General features: G+C 34.1%; 1 protein-coding gene across 3 annotated transcripts in view; it reads right to left on the bottom strand.

The window, feature by feature from the left end:
• The window catches only part of LOC132698968 (potassium voltage-gated channel protein Shaw-like), a 151542-nt gene that overhangs the window by 3891 nt on the left and 123936 nt on the right, over positions 1-23715 (bottom strand). For 2 of the 3 annotated variants that reach the window (XM_060665318.1, XM_060665317.1), the window contains 5 exons: positions 20893-21010; positions 19053-19247; positions 17901-18124; positions 9468-9993; positions 7280-7484 (listed from right to left, as the gene is read on the bottom strand). In XM_060665318.1, the coding sequence (XP_060521301.1) occupies positions 7280-7484; positions 9468-9993; positions 17901-18124; positions 19053-19247; positions 20893-21010 (1268 nt within the window). Of the gene's footprint in view, positions 1-4415; positions 4952-7279; positions 7485-9467; positions 9994-17900; positions 18125-19052; positions 19248-20892; positions 21011-23715 lie in introns of those variants that run through there. The other variant, XM_060665319.1, reaches the window with a different exon arrangement.

Below are 23715 nucleotides of genomic sequence, written 5' to 3'. Positions count from 1 at the left end.
AAATATTAAAGTGGAATAAAAGAGACATGCCGAAATAACCTCATGTTTATTTTAAATTCCACTTCGAAATAGTCAAACACTTCATGCAAATTAAAAGTAACATTTGCGATATCAGGGAGCTGGTAAAGTTTATTTTATATTCCAGTGGCGTTAAAAACAGTTGAGAATTTAATGAAAATGAAGTGTAATACTTGAGACAGCAGGCAGTTGTAGGTAGTATGTATTTTAATGCAAAATAAATATCTTTTTATTTGAATCATATTGTCCATTCTGTTTTAGAACGGTGTAACTGAAAATTTTATGGATTTACAACAATATTTTCAAGATCCTGAGATATTGGTCTAACATTGAATTTAACCTAATAATTAAGTACTCTTTGGTATGACAGATTTCTCAAATTTTCAGAGTTAAATATGTATGGTATGCGTGGTATATTGCTTACAAAGTAAATTGGAACGGAGTTCATGGAAAATGTCTAAACTTTAAAATTATGAGACACTGTTAGAATAATTTTTGGATATAGAGCCGGTTAACTAAGACAACAAGCAGAATTTAGACATAAGATACATGAGCCAGCTTTATTAAAAATCTCAAAAACTCAGATATTTGCGTTGTTCGCTTAGATAAGGTGTCAATCCAGATCCGGAGGAGTGGAAACGATTATTAATTTTTCAAAGAAATGCTTTTTCAAACATACTTTTTATAAAACTTTTGAATTCCTCCTGCGTCGATTTTTGTTGACTCGAACTAACTAACGTTTCGCCAATCATCCTGTTGGCTTCTTCAGAGCTTGACTGAAACTGACTCGTATTTTACTCTCATAAACACCGGCCCGGATGACTGATTCCCATATTGGTGACAGGTTAAGATATAATATTAAAAACATCACTGAACACATATCAGAAAATCTGTCAATATATTCGAACAGTCAAGGACAAAATTCCATTTGAGATGCCAGGAATTTATAGCATTCCATGCATGTGCGGTAATTGGAGAGACCGAACGAAAAATATCATCTAGGCTCAAAGAACATGAAATAGCCTTAAGACTACGACAAACAAACTCATCAGCAATTGCCGAACACTATCACGAAACCGGACATAAAACGAAAATTGCGAAAGTCAATAGAAATCTATAAGCAACCTAATAATCTGAACCGCGACTCAGGTCTCTACCTGTCGCCAATATGGGAATCAGTCATCCGAGACGTTGTTAATGCCCCTCATTTAGCTCCGCCCCTCTCAAACAATATAAAAGCAGGTACAGAATAAAATGCGAGACAGTTTCAGTCAACCTGTGAAGAAGCCAACAGGATGATTGGCGAAAGGTTAGCTAGTTCGAGTCAACAAAAACCGACGCAGTAGGAATCCAGAACTTTTATAAAAAGTCTACAAAATGTTTTTAAAAATGCGGACGCAACTCAACACTCGAATTTTGAATGCATTTAAAATGTAAGGTTATCCTTTTATGTTGGGAATATCTACGAATGTTCACTTCATAATGAAGAGGTTTTATAATGAATGAAAATTATTATTGAAGTCAAAATTGTTTGCGGAAGAGGTCCAGACAAGATGGATATAGTTAAAGAACATTGATTTTATGGTAATGGAGTAGTGTCAAAATTGTTATCTGGTACCTTATGAAGAAGAAGTGAGATATACACGCTTGCATGCCACTCAAAACTAAGTTTCAGTTTTTATTCCGTTCCAAATGTATATGAATTTGCTGGTTGCCATTATTCTGCATTGATTATCGCGTTTGCATCCACCCGTTACCGAAACGTACCCAAACAAATAAGGTATAATTAATCATTTTCGAAAGAGAAACGACGGGACAACACGACAACTGAAAACATTAGTCATTCCACATCTAGATTACAGAATTAAAAAAAAAACAAACGCTATACCCCTCATACTATTCATTTGTTCTATTCATCTCCGTGTTTGATTTTGTGCCATTTGATCGCAAATTCGAGTGCCTGCGTTCGTCATCTGAAAGGTAAGTTCATTAGATGATTAATAGGCTTCTGCCAATGCAGGGACGGTGGGACGTATCGCGTCAAAAAACTTAATACGATATTGTTGTACGAACGCCATTGTCGAATTTTTGCGATAAGGTAAGCGCGAAAGGAATTTAAATCACATCAACGTCAAATAGATTGTATTTTTATTGTGGAAAACGTGTTTCTATCCATCAGAACCTGCGGAATAATCTTTTTTAGAGTAAAATTGGATCTGTAATTTTGTCAAATAAATCCTGTTTTTCGACAGAAGATTAAATTATTATTCGCACAAAATAGCAAGATAACTGTTTCTATACATTTAAGGAGTGGTTCATCAGGCATGGATTAAGATAATTGTTTCTAAGAGCGTCAATAAAAAAATAAATATATCAAAATATTCCTACCGAACCATTTATATCCATATCATACATTTTGTTATGATCTTGTAATTGTTCTATTAATTTATCTTCTTCTATTGTATTCTTAAGATGTATTTAAGTCATATCTATGTAATAGTGAGCAATACGTCGTGTACAAATTAATTACGCTGGTGTTCCACAGGGATCAAACGTGCCCCATCCGCTGTTTCTTGTATTCATTACCTACATCCACATCCTGTAGTGTTTGTAGCTTACAAGATTACATATTCAAAATCAGACTCTCTGAATTGTTGTGTTGAACCAAGAAAGTCCTAGATTCACATATTACTAAGTATAAATATGTGTGTTATACTAAAAAATGTAAACCTGACAATTTGGCACATCTGACTCAGAAATGCAGTTCAACAACTATAACAGTAGGTGATAACAGGTTGCTCGGCTTTTTAGGTGGTAAATGTAGGATTTTGGATTTAATGCGAAACTGTCATTGCTCTAAAGAATCTTTTTTCAGTTTTGTGAGGTCAAAACTTGACCTGAAACCTGACAATTTGGCACATCTGACTCAGAAATGCGGTTCAACAACTATAACAGTAGGTGATAACAGGTTGCTCGGCTTTTTAGGTGGTAAATGTAGGATTTTGGATTTAATGCGAAACTGTCATTGCTCTAAAGAATCTTTTTTTCAGTTTTGTGAGGTCAAAACTTGAGATGTAATCTTACCTACAAACAAGATGGTGTTGATTTGATAGCCCCGATTAGTTGCAAAAGAACATTTTCATGAAAATATATTTATAATGATGAAATCCTCAAACTATATTTGTGATAAATGCAATAATTTTTAACGCACTCTCCGAGGCTTATGAACCATTACGATCCAAAACTTAACTTTACAATGTATTACTTATAACCTAATTTCGTACTCAAATGTGTCGTATGTGGATTTTTGTTACTACTATACACCAATTAGAGCGATTGAACCGAATGAAAGAGTACTTGTTGTTTTTATCATTATTATTATTATTCAAATTATTATTGCATGCGCGTCTCTGGATCCCAATTTACGAATTATATAATATATATCGATTTGAAATACGTCTCGGGCTTGCACACGTACTGTTTTCGTAAAAGGTCAAACGTCTCATTTTATGAGCCATTTCCATTGATTTATACGGAAATTCAGATATTTGCGTTGTTCGCTTAGATAAGGTGTCAATCCAGATCCGGAGGAGTGGAAACGATTATTAATTTTTCAAAGAAATGCTTTTTCAAACATACTTTTTATAAAACTTTTGAATTCCTCCTGCGTCGATTTTTGTTGACTCGAACTAACTAACGTTTCGCCAATCATCCTGTTGGCTTCTTCAGAGCTTGACTGAAACTGACTCGTATTTTACTCTCATAAACACCGGCCCGGATGACTGATTCCCATATTGGTGACAGGTTAAGATATAATATTAAAAACATCACTGAACACATATCAGAAAATCTGTCAATATATTCGAACAGTCAAGGACAAAATTCCATTTGAGATGCCAGGAATTTATAGCATTCCATGCATGTGCGGTAATTGGAGAGACCGAACGAAAAATATCATCTAGGCTCAAAGAACATGAAATAGCCTTAAGACTACGACAAACAAACTCATCAGCAATTGCCGAACACTATCACGAAACCGGACATAAAACGAAAATTGCGAAAGTCAATAGAAATCTATAAGCAACCTAATAATCTGAACCGCGACTCAGGTCTCTACCTGTCGCCAATATGGGAATCAGTCATCCGAGACGTTGTTAATGCCCCTCATTTAGCTCCGCCCCTCTCAAACAATATAAAAGCAGGTACAGAATAAAATGCGAGACAGTTTCAGTCAACCTGTGAAGAAGCCAACAGGATGATTGGCGAAAGGTTAGCTAGTTCGAGTCAACAAAAACCGACGCAGTAGGAATCCAGAACTTTTATAAAAAGTCTACAAAATGTTTTTAAAAATGCGGACGCAACTCAACACTCGAATTTTGAATGCATTTAAAATGTAAGGTTATCCTTTTATGTTGGGAATATCTACGAATGTTCACTTCATAATGAAGAGGTTTTATAATGAATGAAAATTATTATTGAAGTCAAAATTGTTTGCGGAAGAGGTCCAGACAAGATGGATATAGTTAAAGAACATTGATTTTATGGTAATGGAGTAGTGTCAAAATTGTTATCTGGTACCTTATGAAGAAGAAGTGAGATATACACGCTTGCATGCCACTCAAAACTAAGTTTCAGTTTTTATTCCGTTCCAAATGTATATGAATTTGCTGGTTGCCATTATTCTGCATTGATTATCGCGTTTGCATCCACCCGTTACCGAAACGTACCCAAACAAATAAGGTATAATTAATCATTTTCGAAAGAGAAACGACGGGACAACACGACAACTGAAAACATTAGTCATTCCACATCTAGATTACAGAATTAAAAAAAAAACAAACGCTATACCCCTCATACTATTCATTTGTTCTATTCATCTCCGTGTTTGATTTTGTGCCATTTGATCGCAAATTCGAGTGCCTGCGTTCGTCATCTGAAAGGTAAGTTCATTAGATGATTAATAGGCTTCTGCCAATGCAGGGACGGTGGGACGTATCGCGTCAAAAAACTTAATACGATATTGTTGTACGAACGCCATTGTCGAATTTTTGCGATAAGGTAAGCGCGAAAGGAATTTAAATCACATCAACGTCAAATAGATTGTATTTTTATTGTGGAAAACGTGTTTCTATCCATCAGAACCTGCGGAATAATCTTTTTTAGAGTAAAATTGGATCTGCAATTTTGTCAAATAAATCCTGTTTTTCGACAGAAGATTAAATTATTATTCGCACAAAATAGCAAGATAACTGTTTCTATACATTTAAGGAGTGGTTCATCAGGCATGGATTAAGATAATTGTTTCTAAGAGCGTCAATAAAAAAATAAATATATCAAAATATTCCTACCGAACCATTTATATCCATATCATACATTTTGTTATGATCTTGTAATTGTTCTATTAATTTATCTTCTTCTATTGTATTCTTAAGATGTATTTAAGTCATATCTATGTAATAGTGAGCAATACGTCGTGTACAAATTAATTACGCTGGTGTTCCACAGGGATCAAACGTGCCCCATCCGCTGTTTCTTGTATTCATTACCTACATCCACATCCTGTAGTGTTTGTAGCTTACAAGATTACATATTCAAAATCAGACTCTCTGAATTGTTGTGTTGAACCAAGAAAGTCCTAGATTCACATATTACTAAGTATAAATATGTGTGTTATACTAAAAAATGTAAACCTGACAATTTGGCACATCTGACTCAGAAATGCAGTTCAACAACTATAACAGTAGGTGATAACAGGTTGCTCGGCTTTTTAGGTGGTAAATGTAGGATTTTGGATTTAATGCGAAACTGTCATTGCTCTAAAGAATCTTTTTTCAGTTTTGTGAGGTCAAAACTTGACCTGAAACCTGACAATTTGGCACATCTGACTCAGAAATGCGGTTCAACAACTATAACAGTAGGTGATAACAGGTTGCTCGGCTTTTTAGGTGGTAAATGTAGGATTTTGGATTTAATGCGAAACTGTCATTGCTCTAAAGAATCTTTTTTTCAGTTTTGTGAGGTCAAAACTTGAGATGTAATCTTACCTACAAACAAGATGGTGTTGATTTGATAGCCCCGATTAGTTGCAAAAGAACATTTTCATGAAAATATATTTATAATGATGAAATCCTCAAACTATATTTGTGATAAATGCAATAATTTTTAACGCACTCTCCGAGGCTTATGAACCATTACGATCCAAAACTTAACTTTACAATGTATTACTTATAACCTAATTTCGTACTCAAATGTGTCGTATGTGGATTTTTGTTACTACTATACACCAATTAGAGCGATTGAACCGAATGAAAGAGTACTTGTTGTTTTTATCATTATTATTATTATTCAAATTATTATTGCATGCGCGTCTCTGGATCCCAATTTACGAATTATATAATATATATCGATTTGAAATACGTCTCGGGCTTGCACACGTACTGTTTTCGTAAAAGGTCAAACGTCTCATTTTATGAGCCATTTCCATTGATTTATACGGAAATTCAATTTGGATGGATTCATCTGACGATTTGGTGGTTATAAAATTTTAATAGCCGTAAATATGGCAATATTATGGTCGTCAAAAAATGGACGCGGATTTTATTACTGCTTTTTGATGACTGGTGTTAACTGAGTGAATAATTATATTTTCGTTTCAAAACGCCACCGCGATTCAGGACCGGAATCCCGGCAAAAGTAATAAATTTCCACCCTCTTGGGATGAAATTATCAATTCGTTTCGACGAGTTAATGTGAAAAAACGATTTGCGTTTTAACGTCAAAGAAATTGCTACTTTAATTAACGATGCTATTAATTTAAGGTCAACTGATTTTGAAATGATTTGAAATTGATTCTTAATAGAGACTTGTTAGCGTTTGTATTGTGGTTTGAACCGGAACAAGAAAAGTTTGTCCCTTAATTTTAATGGTGCAACAATATAATGTAATACAAAGAATAACGAACACGTCACAGTCAGACAAAGAACAAGACACATTTACAGACAAAATAATAAACCTGAAGGACAGGGTTTTTAATTTTATTGTTTAAAAGACATTTCCATTATCTTCCCGGAAATTCCTATACCTATTTATTGCTGAAAGCGTCCTTAATCTACCTCACGACACCGGAAAAAACTTCCAAGAAAGATTTACATTACTAAGAGAATTGCAGTTTGAGAAAATGATAAACACTGAAAAATTTAACAATATCTTAAAAAAAAATTGCTACAGCTTGATTTTACAACATTTCGTAAGTTCTGCTCACCAAGTTTTGGAACTGGACCGCCAAGCAAACTGTCCTTCGGATGGTTTGTTTTGATCGCATTCGTTCTTCGGTTCTGGGCTGCCGCCGGAGCTGTGATCGGTACTCCCGAGGCAGCCCCCGGATTTGTAGGACCTGGTATCCTGGGACCTCGCGTTGGTTCAACTGGCAAGACCCGTCGCCGTTTCTTTGGTAGTTTCGCCCGGGCCTATGTTTGGAAGAATAAATTTAAATAGAGTCTAAAAGAAAAGAAGGTAAACATTCAGCTTGAAAAGCAAAATAGATATCTCAATAAACAAACAACACCTGATTTGAAGAGTGCAGTGTTGTTGCTTCTACGACTCTGTATGCACTTTCATTTCAGAAAGAAGAAGGAAAGTTGATTTTTCTGAGGTTTCCCTATATCTGTGCCTTAGTGATATTGAAGTTAAAATTAATTTCAAGAGTGGCAGTTACAGGCAAAGTTCGTTTTTGAACATTTCTAGCATTTCTGAATTTGTTGGCTAGAAATTTATTAGCAAAACTGCACTTTCTACAAATGAGGAAATTATTATTCCCAATGTAATTCAAAGCACTTCGTCATAATTGAACGAATGTAGTTTTACTTAAAAAAATATATCTACTTTGTACAAAATTATGTCTGAAATCGCAGAAAATTTTGATGGAAATGAATTTTCGCCAAGAAAAAACATAAAACAGAAAATCACTTTTAATAGAGGAAGACAAAGAGAAAACCGGAATATCTATTATCTGGACGAAACTTGGGTAATGAAGGATATACCGTGGTAAAACATGGCAAGATAAAAATTTAAAAACCGCAAGAAAAACTTCCATGGAAGAATTGTCCAGTGGAATAAAAGCATCCCTGGGAAAAGGTCAAAGATTAATAGTTACTCACAATGGAAACAAAAATGGGTGTCGGTGGTGGCTTACTATCATAAAGAAATGAATGCTGATGTTTTTAAAGATTACATGTGTGCTATAGTCATGGGTAAACAAACCTCTGAAGAAAATCCAAGTAGTCTTAGATATCGTCTTTTTGGGAAAAAAATGACGAAGCCTTACTTAAAAAAAAAGCAATTTCATATATTCCATATATAGCTCAACCGACTACCCAGAACTTGATGATTCTAAACTTTATTATAATAATATTCATTACAATTTATCCATTTTCATATTTCATATTATTCTTTGATAAGTTTGTATTTATTTGATCTTACAATAATTAATATTTCAATCTGTCCACATCTAAAATTATAATCATATATAATTATTATTACATATATTTTTCTAATTAACTACTAGTAACACCGCTGTCATTACATTGCATTCATATACTTTACGATTTAACCTTTAAATGTCATGATTACATTTAATTACTCTCTGGTATAAAATAACAAGCTATAAACGAAAAAAATGATTGTTGCATACTGCGGACAAATTTCAAGTTCAAAATAATTTAGAATGTTTTGACTTTGTAGATATTTCGTTCTTGTCGAAGATTATCGATATAATTTAATAATCCTTAGCTTACCAAAACTTCAAAACCAGATTAAAAAAAAAAAACCTTTCTTGTTTAGAAAAATATTATTTTGGTTATTTAAAAACAGTTCGGGGGCAAAAAAAGGGGCGACCGAAATGAGCGATGCCCCTGTACAATCAAAGGTATTTACGATCTAAATTTCGATTCCGAAACAATAAAAAAACAATTTTTTGATTCCTGTATCGAAGGAGGCATTTTCGGAAACCTGATTACTAACTAAACTAATGTTATTTTTTTATTATTCTATTTACTAGGGAAAATAGGGGAATGTTCTTAGCAAACGCCCAGTATAAGCCGACAAAATCAACCCAAAATCCTGTTAAAGTTTCTGTTCCAGAATTTATTCGCCTTGCAGATGGAGCGTTAGTAAAATTTATGGACCTTAAAAGTTAAACGTCTGCTGCACTGAAGTAACATTCTCCACCTTTAGCCTACTTTGTTATATTTTTTGTTCTGATCCGAGCTAGGTTCCACTTTTGTACAGAAATATTTATCGTAAGCTTTTCTTTTCAATCAACAATTTTCTTTTAGAAATTTACAAAATATGCGATTTTTTGTATACCGAATGACACTTCTTTTACTATTAATATTTTTTAGAAAACAAAATAAATTAATTACATTTTCATCTCAGCTAGGAGCTTGTCTTACCTGAGTGTGACTATAATACATGGCAAAATTGGACACTATTACGGGAACGGGTAGCGCAATCGTCAACACACCAGCCAGTGCGCACAGCGCACCTACGAACATCCCTATATAAGTCTTCGGCACCATGTCCCCGTACCCTACCGTGGTCATTGTCACCAGCGCCCACCACAACCCCAATGGTATACTTTTGAAATCGTTGTCCGGGTTCGTTTGAATTCGTTCCGCGTAGTACACCAAACTCGCGAAGATAACTATACCGAGCACCAAAAAAAACACGAGCAGGGTGAGTTCTTTTGCCGACGCCCTGAACGTCTGAATGAGGATTTTCAGTCCGGACGAGTGCCTAGTGAGTTTGAACAGCCTCATTATACGGATTATCGAGAAGAACTCCATAATATCTGCGTTTTCGAGATGCGACGCGAACTTGCGGAGCATCAGGTCGATGTAAAAACTGGCCGTTGCTATATAATCGATGATGTTGACCGAAGATCGGATGAAGTCACACTTGTGCGGACTCGCTATGAATCTGAAAACGGGAACGTTAAGAGGGTGGTCAAACAGATTAGATAGGAAACAGACCCACTCAAATAAAAAACAAAAGTCCTAGGATAAACCGTTAGATAAGGCAAACCAAAGGGTAGCCATCAACGGATGTTTTCAGCCACGGGAAAGTAGACAACCTTAAATAGCCGATTATCTGCTGACGAAGCATGATTTTATTGGCTATTGCACTAAACATCCCTCATTGGAATATAAATGTCCTTCAAAGGCTAGTTAATTAATTATTATACTATATACTAATTATTATACTACTAAGCACAGAACAATCAAAACCAGATTTATTTGGATCAAAGATTTATTTAGACCAAATTATTACATGTAATATATTTAGATAATGGTGAGAGATTAATACAATACTAGTTTTCCACAAAATTACCGTGTCTGTATCATCTAGTGATGATAACCTGGTTAGCGAAACACAAATAAATTGTGGGGCAATTGTAGCTGGAAGCTAATATTGTCCGTCTGATTATAAATTAAATTTCATGATGTTTCAAAATTACTATTTTAAAATTTAAAATTGTTATGTGACAAATTACAAAAATTGGGAGAAAAGGTTATTTTTTGGATTTATTTTAAGGCACGTAACATTTTTGCAGTCTGGAAATGGACCTTGTGTCATTGTATCATAACACTACTGTGGTGTGGACTATTAAATTATATAAATCAATCATCAAAAAACTTATTTGGCGAAACGTCACCAAGACAGGTAAAATTCAGAAGAAGTGTACTTATAGTTGGCGTATCACCTTTTTGAAATGATGTCACGCTGATTTCAAATAACGTTATATTATTCATATTTTAACAATGATCTCTAACCAAGACTATGCAGTGATTAATGACTGCCGTCTGGCTAAACCCTCTCGGAGACTTCCAACGTGTCGCTGGAGAGAGGGCTCAGTAACATTCAATATCCAGGGAACGATGCCAGCGACAGAGAAATACTGCACTACTCGGACAACGATGGAAATCACCACTATAATAGACTCGGAATCATGGTAACGAAGGACATGGCGAAATCGGTGATCAATTTATGACCGTACTCCGATAGGATCATTATGATTCAGATCGAAACGAACATTGGTAAATTGAACCTTATACAAGTATAAGCCCCTACAGCAGATAAAAGTGACCAAGAAATTGAAGAATTTTATGAACAACTCCAAGATATTCTAGAATTAAGAAAAGAACGTTACATAACTGTTATTATGGGCGACTACAATGCAAAAATTGGAGAAGGCAGATACGAAGACTATGTTGGTGCATACGGTTTAGAAGAGAGAAATGAGCGGAGAGATCGTATGTTGCAGTTCTGCGTAGAAGAAGACTTGATGGTAAGCAACACATTATTCAAACTTCCAAAAAGAAGACTGTACACCTGGAAAGCACCCGGCGACAACAAAGACCATTTAATTAGAAACCAGATAGACTACAGTTTGGTGAATAAAAGATTTAGAAATGGAATAGAAACAGTAAAAACTTACCCAGGCGCAGATGACGGATCAGACCACAACCCTATAGTTATGGACATGAACATAAAACTAAAAAGAGTCAAACAAAATAGCAAAACAGAACTTATAGGTTATAGGTTAAACGAGCCAACTATAAGAAACACTACCACCAACTTTTTAAATTAAAAATTTCATAGGCTACATGAAGAAGAATTCGCTACCTGGGATCAGAACACAAAATGGGAAAAAATTAAGGATACCGTGGTAACAACACAAAAAGAAAAAGTTGGGAAGGACAGGGGGTTACCAAAACAGAAGTGGATGACACAAGCAATTTTATCACTAATGGAAGAGAGAAGAAAACATAAAAACAATAATGAAGCAGAATACAAGTCCATTAAAAACACTATTCGTAACAAGATCCGCGAAGCGGATGAAGGAAAGGGACAGAGAAATAGAGGATCTGGAACGCAAATACGATAGCTTTAACATGCACAAAAAGATAAAGGAAAGAAAAAAGAGACTCAGGTATTTTACGAAACGAACAAAATTCAATAATTTTGGACATCGACAATGAGCTGGAGATCTGGAGAACTTATATAAAGCAGCTTTTCAATGATCAACGAGCAAGGATAGCAAAATTTGGCAAAGCAGTGGGGCCAGATGATTTGCATTGTGAGCTTTTGAAATTGCTTGACGAACTTTCGATGCAGGTACTCTTAGATCTGTTCAACGACGTATACAAGAGTGGTAACATTCCCCATGATTGGCTTCTGTCTACTTTTGTCACAATCCCAAAAAAATCTTGACCATCCAATAAAAATACTTCTAAGAATCATGCAAGCCAGAATACACAACATATGCGAAACTGAAACCTCTGACACGCAATTTGGATTCGGCAATGGGCTTGGAACTCGGGAAGCCATTTTCGCCTTTAACGTTCTTGCCCAGAGATGCTTAGATGTTAATCATTATCTCTATGTGTGCTTTGTCGATTACAGTAAAGAGTTTGGTAATGTCAGGCATGAAAAACTAATTGAAATCCTGCAAACACTGAATATCGACTATCACGACATGCAGATTATATCAAAGCTGTAATGGGGTTAAACTGCTAAGGTCAGAATAGATAACCCTCTTTCCGAAGAGATCAGCATACGGAAGGGCGTCAGACAGGGGTGTATCTTATCTCCAATGCTATTCAACATATACTGGGAGAACATTTTTAGAGAAGCATTGGAAGGCGAATTCGCTGGGATAGTAATAAATGGGAAAATCCTTAATAATATTAGGTACCCTGACGATACTGTTTTGAATGCGGGTTCTCTCGAGGATTTGCAGAGACTATTAAACAAAGTAGTGAAAGCTAGCAAAGATGACGGTCTCAACATGAACATCAACAAGACTAAAATGATGGTGATAACAAAAAGGAAGCCAGCAACAGGTCAGCGTATCGTAGACGGGAAAACAATTGAACAAGTAAGACACTACAAATACCTTGCCACCATAATTAATGAAGACGTTCAACATAAACAGGAAATCCTGGAACGCTGAATAGAGAAACCACAAGGAGGTTGGACTTATAGACGCATGCTGAGAGTCTCGTGGAGAAGAAGCTGATACAAGAAGAAGAGTATAGCCAAGCTGTGCAGCATTTGAAGCTCGCTCAATTACATTATCAATTTGCAGAAAGATTGCATTCTTAGATTGATCTTTTTTCAATTGAAAAGGTGTCAAGATATTCAAAACTGTTATGTCTTCGAGGTATCTTGCAAAAGTTTATAGTCACAACAAGTCAAAGTGAATTTTGACGAATATATTCTAAAAGACATAACCAAAACCGGCATTGACTGCTGTCAAAATTTGTTTGTCTCTGTCAGTTGACCTAGATTTAAAAAAAAAAAAATGACGTTATTCCAGAACGGTGTTGCGCCAACTACACAAGCTACGCAGCCTATGGAACTTACTTTTGCTACAGATTGATATTTATATTCAATGTCTGAGACGCGATTTGATTTTAGCAACAATCTCTGTGATTTAAAACAGATCCGACCAAAATCAAATGGGTCGTTTATATGGTATGTAGTGGTAGAGAGTAGGTTGAATTAGAAATAGGGGTTTAAGCTTTATCGCTTAAGATGATCTAAATTAATAAAAAGAGAGTTGGCTGTCATTTCCTTTTATTAATAGCGTAAGTGGGCATATATAAGATATTACGAGCTTGCATTAATTGCCAAATAAATAACCAAATTAACACAGCTCAGCTCAGCTCATAGCTAGAAACTGCATTGAGAAATTGCAAAAATTTAGTGGTTTCATAATTATCACAATATTAAAGTAAAGTCCTTTGATATTGATAATCATTGCCCAAAACATCGGTAACTAAAAAGAAGTACAACTTTAGAAGATCCTTAAAATTCTCTTGTCTCAGTTCACTATAGAAAAACCAAACGAATAAACAAATTTAGACTATCTAACAATTGCCGAACGAATTCGACTTTGCGAGAAATATGGAACTAAAAATACGAGAGACTCGTGTTAGACGACAAATTTGAATCGGATTATCAGCCGTGGTAGGAGATTAATCGAAAACTCTGCGAACCGTAGCGCAAACTTGGTCTCTAACGAGTAATTGAATGCAAAACTGTCTTTCCGAATCGTCACCGGGAGTATAAGATAGATGGCCAATTTATTCGCACCAGAAAATCCTCGTAAAAATGTTTGCCTTTGCTTATGAATAATAAACCTTTCAACGTCACAAAAATATATATATATTTTTTTTGTTGCTCCCCTTGGCGCTTATCAAAAGTGGTCTAAGCATGCTAAAAAAAGCGCATGTTTTAAAGTTACCACGATTTTAAATTTGGCACGAGCTTTTCATAAAAATGATGTAGTTCATTTCGTAATGTATGTAAATTAGTTAATTTTTTGAAAACCGTGATAACACAACATTCTGAAATGCACATATTGACGTTTTTTGTCAAAAGATTGAAAACTTTTAGTGGAATTCTATTATTTGTTTCAAAAAAACTAGTTCGCTGAACTAGTTTAAGTAATATTTATTTTATTATTTTCTATAATAAATATAAATGCGGTAAGACACCTTCACAAAAATTGCCAAATTAAAATCAAGGTAGCAACAAATATTTCGACTCCATGCAACGCTCCTTAAGATATATGGTGAGAGGGCGTTTAAACGGAAGCAATAGTTCAGATATACCTTTCCACAATACATACAGTCGGCCTTGCGCCTGTATATCGTGATAGCACAAGATTTTGATGATGGAACTCGTAAACTTATTGAGGAGTACGGGAATTGGGAACTCGAGGCAAGTGCTGCAAAAACGGAAGTTTTCAACTTCGGAGGAAGCCGGTAAAACCTGATTTTGGAAAATAATCAAAGAGTCAAAAACTGCAAAAAGCATAACTCTCTGGGCGTAAATATTACCGTGTCATTAACCAGTGTCGATAAGCTACAAAAATGACGGGAAACAACAACATCGAATGAGATACCTACCATGGCGAAGTTTGGTCACTCAAGAAAAGGACTTCCGCAATGAAATGAAATTGAAATTATATCTAGAAATTAACGACTGTAAAATAAACGACAAGTTGCAAAGAAGAATAGAAATTAGAGATAGAGACATGTAAAATGATCTTTGGAATGATCGAGAACGACTACGATATAGTGAAGTAGAACGTTCTAAGGGTTTCCTCAATGGTGTCTCGATGCTCATGGGAATAATTATATATCTCATTTCAATAAAAGGACCTTTTAGATACATGTGGTGGTGGTGGTGCCATATCCAACCGACAAGGAAAACAGAAGCAACAATGATTTGTGAATGCATGAAATGAGAGTACATCTGACAATAAATACACTAGAAGTGGAGAAATGACTAGACTGTAGACAGAAAATATTCACCTAAAATACTGTCAGCGATAATAAAAAAATCTTTTTTACAAATTTTACCACTGTATGTGAAATCTTAGAACGTTTAAGATATAAGTTAACATAAAATTGTTTTTCTTAAAATGAATAAAAAAATATTGAGACATTATTAGGAACCATAATTTCGAGTTTAAGTATCAAATGCCAAAAAACGTTGGTTCCTTATTCCGTAAGTAAAACGGATAATGGATAAATGGATCGATCAAAGATATGGTGTTTTAATTCCTTGTTGGGAAGTCTGGAATAGAAGGAACGCAGGGCAAATAACTAAGCATATTCCTGATGGAAATATGTTGAAATTCAATGAATGATACATCAATTAAGTATTAACATCCCTATTCTAAATACATTTTTTGCAGTTCCGTCGAAATTAAAATGTTATGTAAAATGTATCGAGTGAGTAAATTTGAAGTCAGAAAGTAAATAGGCCGTAAAAAAATTTACTATCAAAATGGCGAAAATTATTGTGTCACTTCGTAAAATTCGAGCAGTTTTTTTTCGTAATCATCAATCAATCAACAATGACACCCATTTTCAATTAGGCAGTCCTCGATATCATCGGCCCCTATTCTTTTCAAAATGAGCAGGGAAGCGCTATTGCCCCGAATTCTCCGCGCAACCAAACCATGATACCCGATATTTAGCTGCCGCAATTGGCTAATATTGAGTGGCCTGAGGTTTCCGCAAGACGGCGCCACGAGCAACACAACCGGTCAGTTATTCCCGGTCCTGTAATTTCTCGATTTGGCGATGTCAATTGGTCGTCTCGTTCTTGCGATTTGACGCCGATGGACTATTTTGGGGACATTTGAAAGACCGAGTTTACGTGAACAAACCACAAACAACTGACCCTCTCTAAAAGATGAAATCCAGTCCTACGTTGACGAGATAGGCTAAACTTTTGCAAAAAGAGAAAGGCCTCACCTCATATTGCATTATTAATTCGCATATTTCTACTAACACTCTAAAAATTTTTCGAAAAAAACAAACAATTTACTTTTTATCCTCAAACTTGCACACCTTTTATAATTTTCTTGAGCTAAATTGAATTTAATATTCTTTAAATGTGACGTATGCCAGTAAATTTATTTTGTTAAACGCATTCACAACTTATGTTGGTAATTTAAAAAATAGCCAAGTCATAGTCGTATGGTGTATGGTAAAGTCTGGATTACACTTTCGGATAGCATAAATTACAAAAATTTCTATGATTTGTGCTTCACATAAGCCTTTTACTGTGCTGTCAAATCAATATTTGAGTATCCGAAGTTTCAAGTATTCTTAAAATCCCAATCCAATTCGAATCCATATTATACAAGCAAAATTTTATGAGAAAAAGAGGAAAGAAGATAAGACTGGGATAACAGAGATACGAATGTACTATGCGTAACTGAAAATAAATAATTGGTAACTTGAAGAATAAACCAAAAATATAAGAACCTCCGATAAAAGTCAAGTTTTAAGCATCGTCCTATTTACAGCTCAAACTTTCGAATTGTGTTTCTATCAAATCGTGAGCAAAATTTCCAGTTAACATTTCCTTGTTTTGACAAGAGAAAAATGCCATGAAACATTAATAGATGATCATTATCTCGACTGCAATTTTGATACTCCATTTAGCAAGAGAAAAACTTTTTTAAAATCAGTGACGAATTTGTCATATTTTAAACAGTATCCAAAGTTTTAGATATCCTCAAAATTCAGCGTAAAGCTTATATGATCGAAAATGAGCAGGGCTCAGGAATTCTAATTTAAGTCAAGAAAAGTCTCAGTTGAACATTAGGGTCTAACGAAAAAAAAATGCACATAAAGAGGGGAGATTGAATATGTAGGTACTAATACAAACCAGCAAGCGTTGCCGTTAACAATATCTAATGTGTACCCGACGCAATTAGATATCCTCCAGTTCGAAAAGCTGATTGTTTACTTTACCGTCGCCCATTTCCAGTAATCAAGCAAGCAAGCAATTGAACAAACTATCGAAAATTATCCTTGCTCTCTGTTTAAATTCGATTAAGTTGATAATGAAATTCTGTTTTGATAAGTGTCAGGTGTCCACTTTTAATTTACTCAAATGAGGTAAATATTTGAATAGATTGTAATTGTTAAAGACTGTGATAAAAAGCAAATCGCAGTAATCTTATAAGTTTTATTGAAATGACATTATATAATAGTAAGTGAATATGCGCTTCACCCTGACGCTAAATCCATATATGAATATCGACTCCTAATTGGTTATTAGGTTAGTTAACTGCTAGTTGCATTTCCAATATCGTAAAAAAAGATTTTGCACAAAAAATAATTTAACAAATAACCACAAAACTATAAAACAGGAGCATGTGGGACAATACATTACAAAGTAATGAAACCGGTTAGTTAGTTTTTTCATGTTTCGAGGTATAACACTAATCGTGCCCAAATCTGGATGACACTAACAATATTTCTTCGAGTTAGTACTATGAAAATTCTTACCTAATAAGAATCTCGAACGTGAACCAGGCATTACAGATGCATTCGATGTAGAAGAAGGCCACATGAGCATCCGTATCTTCTTTGTCCAGTGTGAAAGAAGTGCCGTTCGATGCAGTGCGGACGATAATTCCTTTAATGACGGGTACTTTCATGTCCGGATGCGTTTTTAAACAGAATGACAGTATAGAAACGCATATGAAGAAAACCGATAGTACACCTATAACCTGTGAACAAATACCAATGATTTCACATAAGTTGTAAAATTATAAATTTTATGAATTTTAAAGTCTGTGAAGTTCATTTTACAATTTGAATATGATAACCGTCTCTAGGAAGTGTCAAACAAAACTCTTAAAATGGTGTTGACCGTTATGACTATAATGTCATCATTGCTTACATTTCTTTTCTCGATTTGTTAACAAGGTTGAAGGCTGTTGCCAAAAGCTACCTCAGCATCATAAATTATTCTTTTAAGTTGCTTATCAATTGAGACAGAGGAATTAGGAGCACGCCCAAGATTTCTGAAATACAATAATTTTAGTTCACTTTGAGGCTAGTAAAACGCTACTTCTCTTATACAAACTGAAAATGTTAAGTTTTGATGCCACAATGCCAAAAGGTTTCTTGACATTGACAAAGAAGGATGAAATACTTACATACAGTGATTGAGAGCTATTAGAAATAATGAACGTTCGGCCCTCTAATTCTCACAGCTCATAATAACGAGGAAGAACACAACCAGATGCGAAACAGAATTGTTAAACAAATAATCAAAGCAGAGATGCATTTGTCAAACTGGTCGCAAATCTTCAGTTTAGACAACAATCAAAGAAAAAGGGTGAGAGGAGTGCTTCACTCCATCTTGTAATTTTCCAAAAAATTATCTTGGAAACTCAAACAAAAGGGTGACTTTTCCAATATTTCCAATCACCGTCCTGGTCAAAAACACGTTTCTTAATTCATACCGACGACACTCAAATATTCTTGGCATTTGGCATGCATCTAGCATTGTTGAAATGGAGAACGTGAATAATGTTAGAGAATGACTTTCAAGACTTCAGCGGTTCCAAGGCAACGTTTTTCTTTTGACTCTGCCTCGTAGTTTACATTAGGTAAACTATTGCAAATTATTTTTTGTATTTTTGAACTTACTTTCGCGGCGGTTGACGAATACGGTTCGTCGAACAGTGACCACAGCTTTGGTTTCATGAGCTGCCACCACGACAGTGTTCCTTTAAAATAATCATCTTCGAATCCGAACTTTCTAGCTATTTCTTCGTCGCTTGGTTTATCCGTATCTAAATCTAACCTATCTAATACAGCTAATGTTTCCTGGGTATCCCTGTGCTAAAATTAAAAACAGTGTTGTTAATTTCATAGAAATCGCTGATTGTGGTTATGTTGATAGATGATGCTATCATAAGATCATATAAATTTAAATATAAATTTAAGCACCCACAATTTCACATTGGTTAACAAGACTGTAAATCCATTTTTTACGTTAGACAGGAGACAAATTAAAAGTTCCAATAATTATATATAATAATAATTGTGACCCTTCTTTATTTTATAGCGCTGAAATCCTAATATTATTAGTAGGAGTTAATTATCCCCATGTAAAAAATAGATTTAATTAATTACGCGCAAAAATTAGTGCTGCTAATGAGTAATTTTTTTGTTAATGTAGGATTATAAAATGAAAATAAAATCGAAAATACAGTTTCCGGTGCTAAAAGCAAAATCAATGCCAAGATCAACTGGAAAATATGCATTTCATATTTTTAACTAAGTCACATTATAGATGCAGAATTTCATTAGAGAAAAAAGTTGGTTCGGAAAAAAGATAAGTGAAAATAAATTTGTAAATTAAATAAATTAAATAAAAATATCAGGGCTTCTTTACTTACGAATTGCATAGAAGAAATGATGAAAAAATGAATGAAATGCAATTTATGATGCATAAATACTTTTTTGAGACTAATTTAAAAATTACAATTACAAAAAAAAAAAAACATTCCTACTATGCGTTGTTTTGACTATTTACAAATCTTCTAGATTCCTCCTGCGTTGGTTGTTTATAAATCAAACTTGCAGATGCTTAACACACTTTCAGTGAAACTGAAAAATGAAACGTGAACTGTTTCACTTAAATTCTGAAGAAACCAATAGGAAACGTCAGTAAGTTTGATTTATAAACAACCGCATCAGGAGGATTCCCAAATATTTGTAAATTGTATTACATTTCTCTGGACTATTATGCATTATTCTGCTTTATTATACAAAGAATAAATTATAATTTTCTTGGCAAAGAATATACAAAATAAATACTAAAAAAACGCAGAATGAAACTTCTACGAGACCTAAGCGATAACAACAAAATCTATTTTTCAAAACAATTCAACATTAAACTAAAACATTTTTATTGTTTATCGATGCAAAGATAATTTTTTGCAGTTTTGTAACAAATGACGGTGTTTCCGCGAAAGCACGAACCACTGAACACGGTCCAAATGGCCGTGCTCATATATTTTTTATTTATTTTCCATTACAAAAGTCAAATATGAGAGGCAATCCATCAAAATCAGGAATGTAAATAAATTTCGGGAGCGGTTCTGCACAAACATACAAATAATTTGATTGGACCGCTTGATAAAAACGAAATGGTTTTCGAGATTTGTTGGAAGGGTGTAAGAAAAAAATGCAAGAAAAAATAATTCTGGTTGTGGGAATTAAATTTATATATTAGAACCAAATTTTAAATAAATACCAAACAATGTAAAAATAATTCAGTACAAATTTGGAGCATTCAAAAATAATAGTGGAAAACACCGAATCCAATATTTTTGGAAATGAAAATGTGCGTATTTCTTTAGATTAAGCAGCTGAAAATACAAGTTCCTTTGGTACTCGAGATTTTTCAAGCCAGCGATGGTGTCCTGCTGATTTATACCCGCTCAGGAAAACCCAATAAGCTTTTTGAATATTTACTCACCTGCGTATACGTCATCCAGCAACAAGGTTCCACCTGGTTCGCGTCAAGGCCCCAAAATTCAAGTTCCTCTTCAAATAGAGGTCCGCACACATCTGAAGGATAATGCAGTTTTCCTGTCCTTCAAATAAACATGAGTTTGACAAAAACGTTTCATTAAAATATGGAGCATTGACAAATGAAATATATATCGACTGAAGAAAAATGATGTTAAGGCAATAATAACTTAAAAGGAATTGGGATTGATGGTTTAATGAAATTCGGAACGGTCGCTGAGTGTTTACCTATTTCTTTGTCTAATATTGTCTAATATCCGCTTGAACATTTCTGTTCGTATGCTGCATAAACAATTAAATAGTGCTAAAACAATGCATGTTCAATTATGTTGCGTAAATGTAGACTTGTAGGAGGGTTAGGAAAAAATATTCCGTTCGATATAAAAAAAAAATTAGCGTTTGTTGAATAATAATTTCTTCCAACCCTCAAATTTTTTATTTTCCCTAAAAAAGATGAAATTGGTTGCCAGTTGTCTATTTCTGATTATTTTTCAAATTCTTGTTTCTTTTCAGTTAATTACCAAGAAATAGGTGTATCTTTTTATTTTAGAACGAACAAAATCAAAATTAGAATGGCAAAACTCTGTCAGTCAAGTGACGAAAGCTCATTTAGAATTTGTAACGACAGATGCGATCAGAAATTTTGTATGAAATGTTATTACTATGGCATATTTTAAATAAAAGAAAGATTCGTAAATTGTTGAAATAAAATTCATATTAAAAGTTAATTAATAAATCTGAAACGGGTGGACCTCTTTGTAGGGTATCCAAATATTAGGGAAAACTATTTACCTCCCAAATTAAAAGTAGCTACATCAAATAGCAATAACATTAATGTTCACGCAACTGAAGAATGGATCAAAGAAGAAGAGTTAAAAACCGCATGGATGTTGCCTAGATATTGACGGTTAATCTAGGGATATCATTTGCTTATTTGTATTTGTAAATCAATGTTCTTGTTCCACTAGCATTATAACGAAACCAGTTTTTTAATTTCTGAATATGGAAGATCATGTCTCAGTGTTAAAAAAAAACTCTTCCAAAACGAAATGAAGTTCCGAGTTTTAATAAGTTTCAGCTTTCCTACCCCATATATGTCAAACGAAAAGTGAACCAATGCACACAAAGCTTTTAGATTTTTTCGAATACACCCACCATTTTAATTGGTTTAAAACCTGTGTTAAATCTAAAATTATTTAGTTTTTCTTTATTTTGTCATTCGATTAAAATTGGTATCCTCATTCTTACAATTGATACAATAATAGTTTGACGATACAGCACCGTTAATTGCTAATTCGTTTTTTTTTAATAACTTGGTGCATAGTTATGCGCTAGAATCAGACAAACTTCGCACCCGTAATTCAACTTCAGCACAGTCGGCAAATGGTCCTAAACTAACATACCCAAATTAAGCGAGACGGAATTGCTGCAGCTGTTTCGTTTGTTCTAGCGGAGAGGGAACTTCAAAAGTTGATATGTAGGTGGCAAATTGAGCACTTAACAATCTATTCTTTTCCGTTTCAATTGAGTGGGACTTCAGATTTAAGTGTAAACATTTGCGATAAGTATCGAAAGTTTAAGAAAAATGGGTGGCAATTATTTATAATTAGTGAATTTATATTTTTAATAATAAGAAATTGAAGGGCATTTTTAATAGCAAATTTGTGATAATAAGTTTTTCAAAGTGCGTCTGTTAGATTCTGTAGAAATAGATGATACATTGGAAAAGTCCCTAAGAAAATCAATAATGAAATATCTCTTTGTTTTAAGTGAACAGATACATTTTCGCAAAACAACACGAATACATCCACTAACATGTCCGAAGTGGTTCGGACCCGCGGGAAAGGAAACTAACTTGCCGCAGGCAAGACCGGTGTGTAATTAGGTATTTTTCAGACGGGAGTAGAAAAAAAATTTACAAGGTAAACCTTAAGTTGAATATAAACAAAAAAAAAAGATTATTAAAGAATCCTTAAGAACCTAAACCTTTATTTTTACACATAAATAAACCTTTTAATATCAAATTAGTTACATTTTCTCACAGATTTTAGCTTTTTGGAATATATTATAAAAATTAAAATTGATATTGCAATAAACAAGATGGGCAAACATTCTGCCTGTTGTAACCATTGTATTGTTATGTTAATGTGTTAGATAATTATACCAAACATGTGTATAGAATGCTAGTTTTTTTTAGGTTAGGTGTTTTAAAACGTGTGCTTTATCATATCCTGAATATGTTCCAGAATTCTTTTTTCATTTTTTAAGAAATCATATTGCAAGAAAGAACTATTATGAGTTGTGTTTCCATTGCACTTATTTTAGAATAGAATAACACCAAAGTTTCTTTGGCACGTATATCAGTGGAAATTAGTGGTATTTCATAAGGAAATTAGAGGTAATTTCTGTTAGAAATGGTAATTTAGTGTACACAGATCCACTACGCCTTCCGTTCTAATTTAGCAATTTTTTTATTTCCGTATAGTGCAAACTAGTTTCAGTAAATGTGTGTCGCCGCTGATATTGATTGTAGGAAGGGATCTTCCTTTCGAAAATGGGGTAAAATATTGTTTATTAAGCTACCGCCGAGTTCCGCAAAAGATTTCCGGGTGGGAGTATAAGGAAATCAATTTGACGGCATTGAAATATGTTAGTAGAGTTTTATTACCGGCTTCGGAGCTGTTCATATGGTAAAGACGTGGGAGCTTTATGGCGGTTTATCCGAAGCAATATAGATCAAATTGGTATAAACCCAAACCGAGCAAATAAT

Source organism: Cylas formicarius, unplaced genomic scaffold, assembly GCF_029955315.1.
Source record: "Cylas formicarius isolate icCylForm1 unplaced genomic scaffold, icCylForm1.1 PGA_scaffold_3__17_contigs__length_32017465, whole genome shotgun sequence".
Taxonomy (NCBI): domain Eukaryota; kingdom Metazoa; phylum Arthropoda; class Insecta; order Coleoptera; family Brentidae; genus Cylas; species Cylas formicarius.
This window is presented reverse-complemented; position numbering and strand designations above follow the sequence as displayed.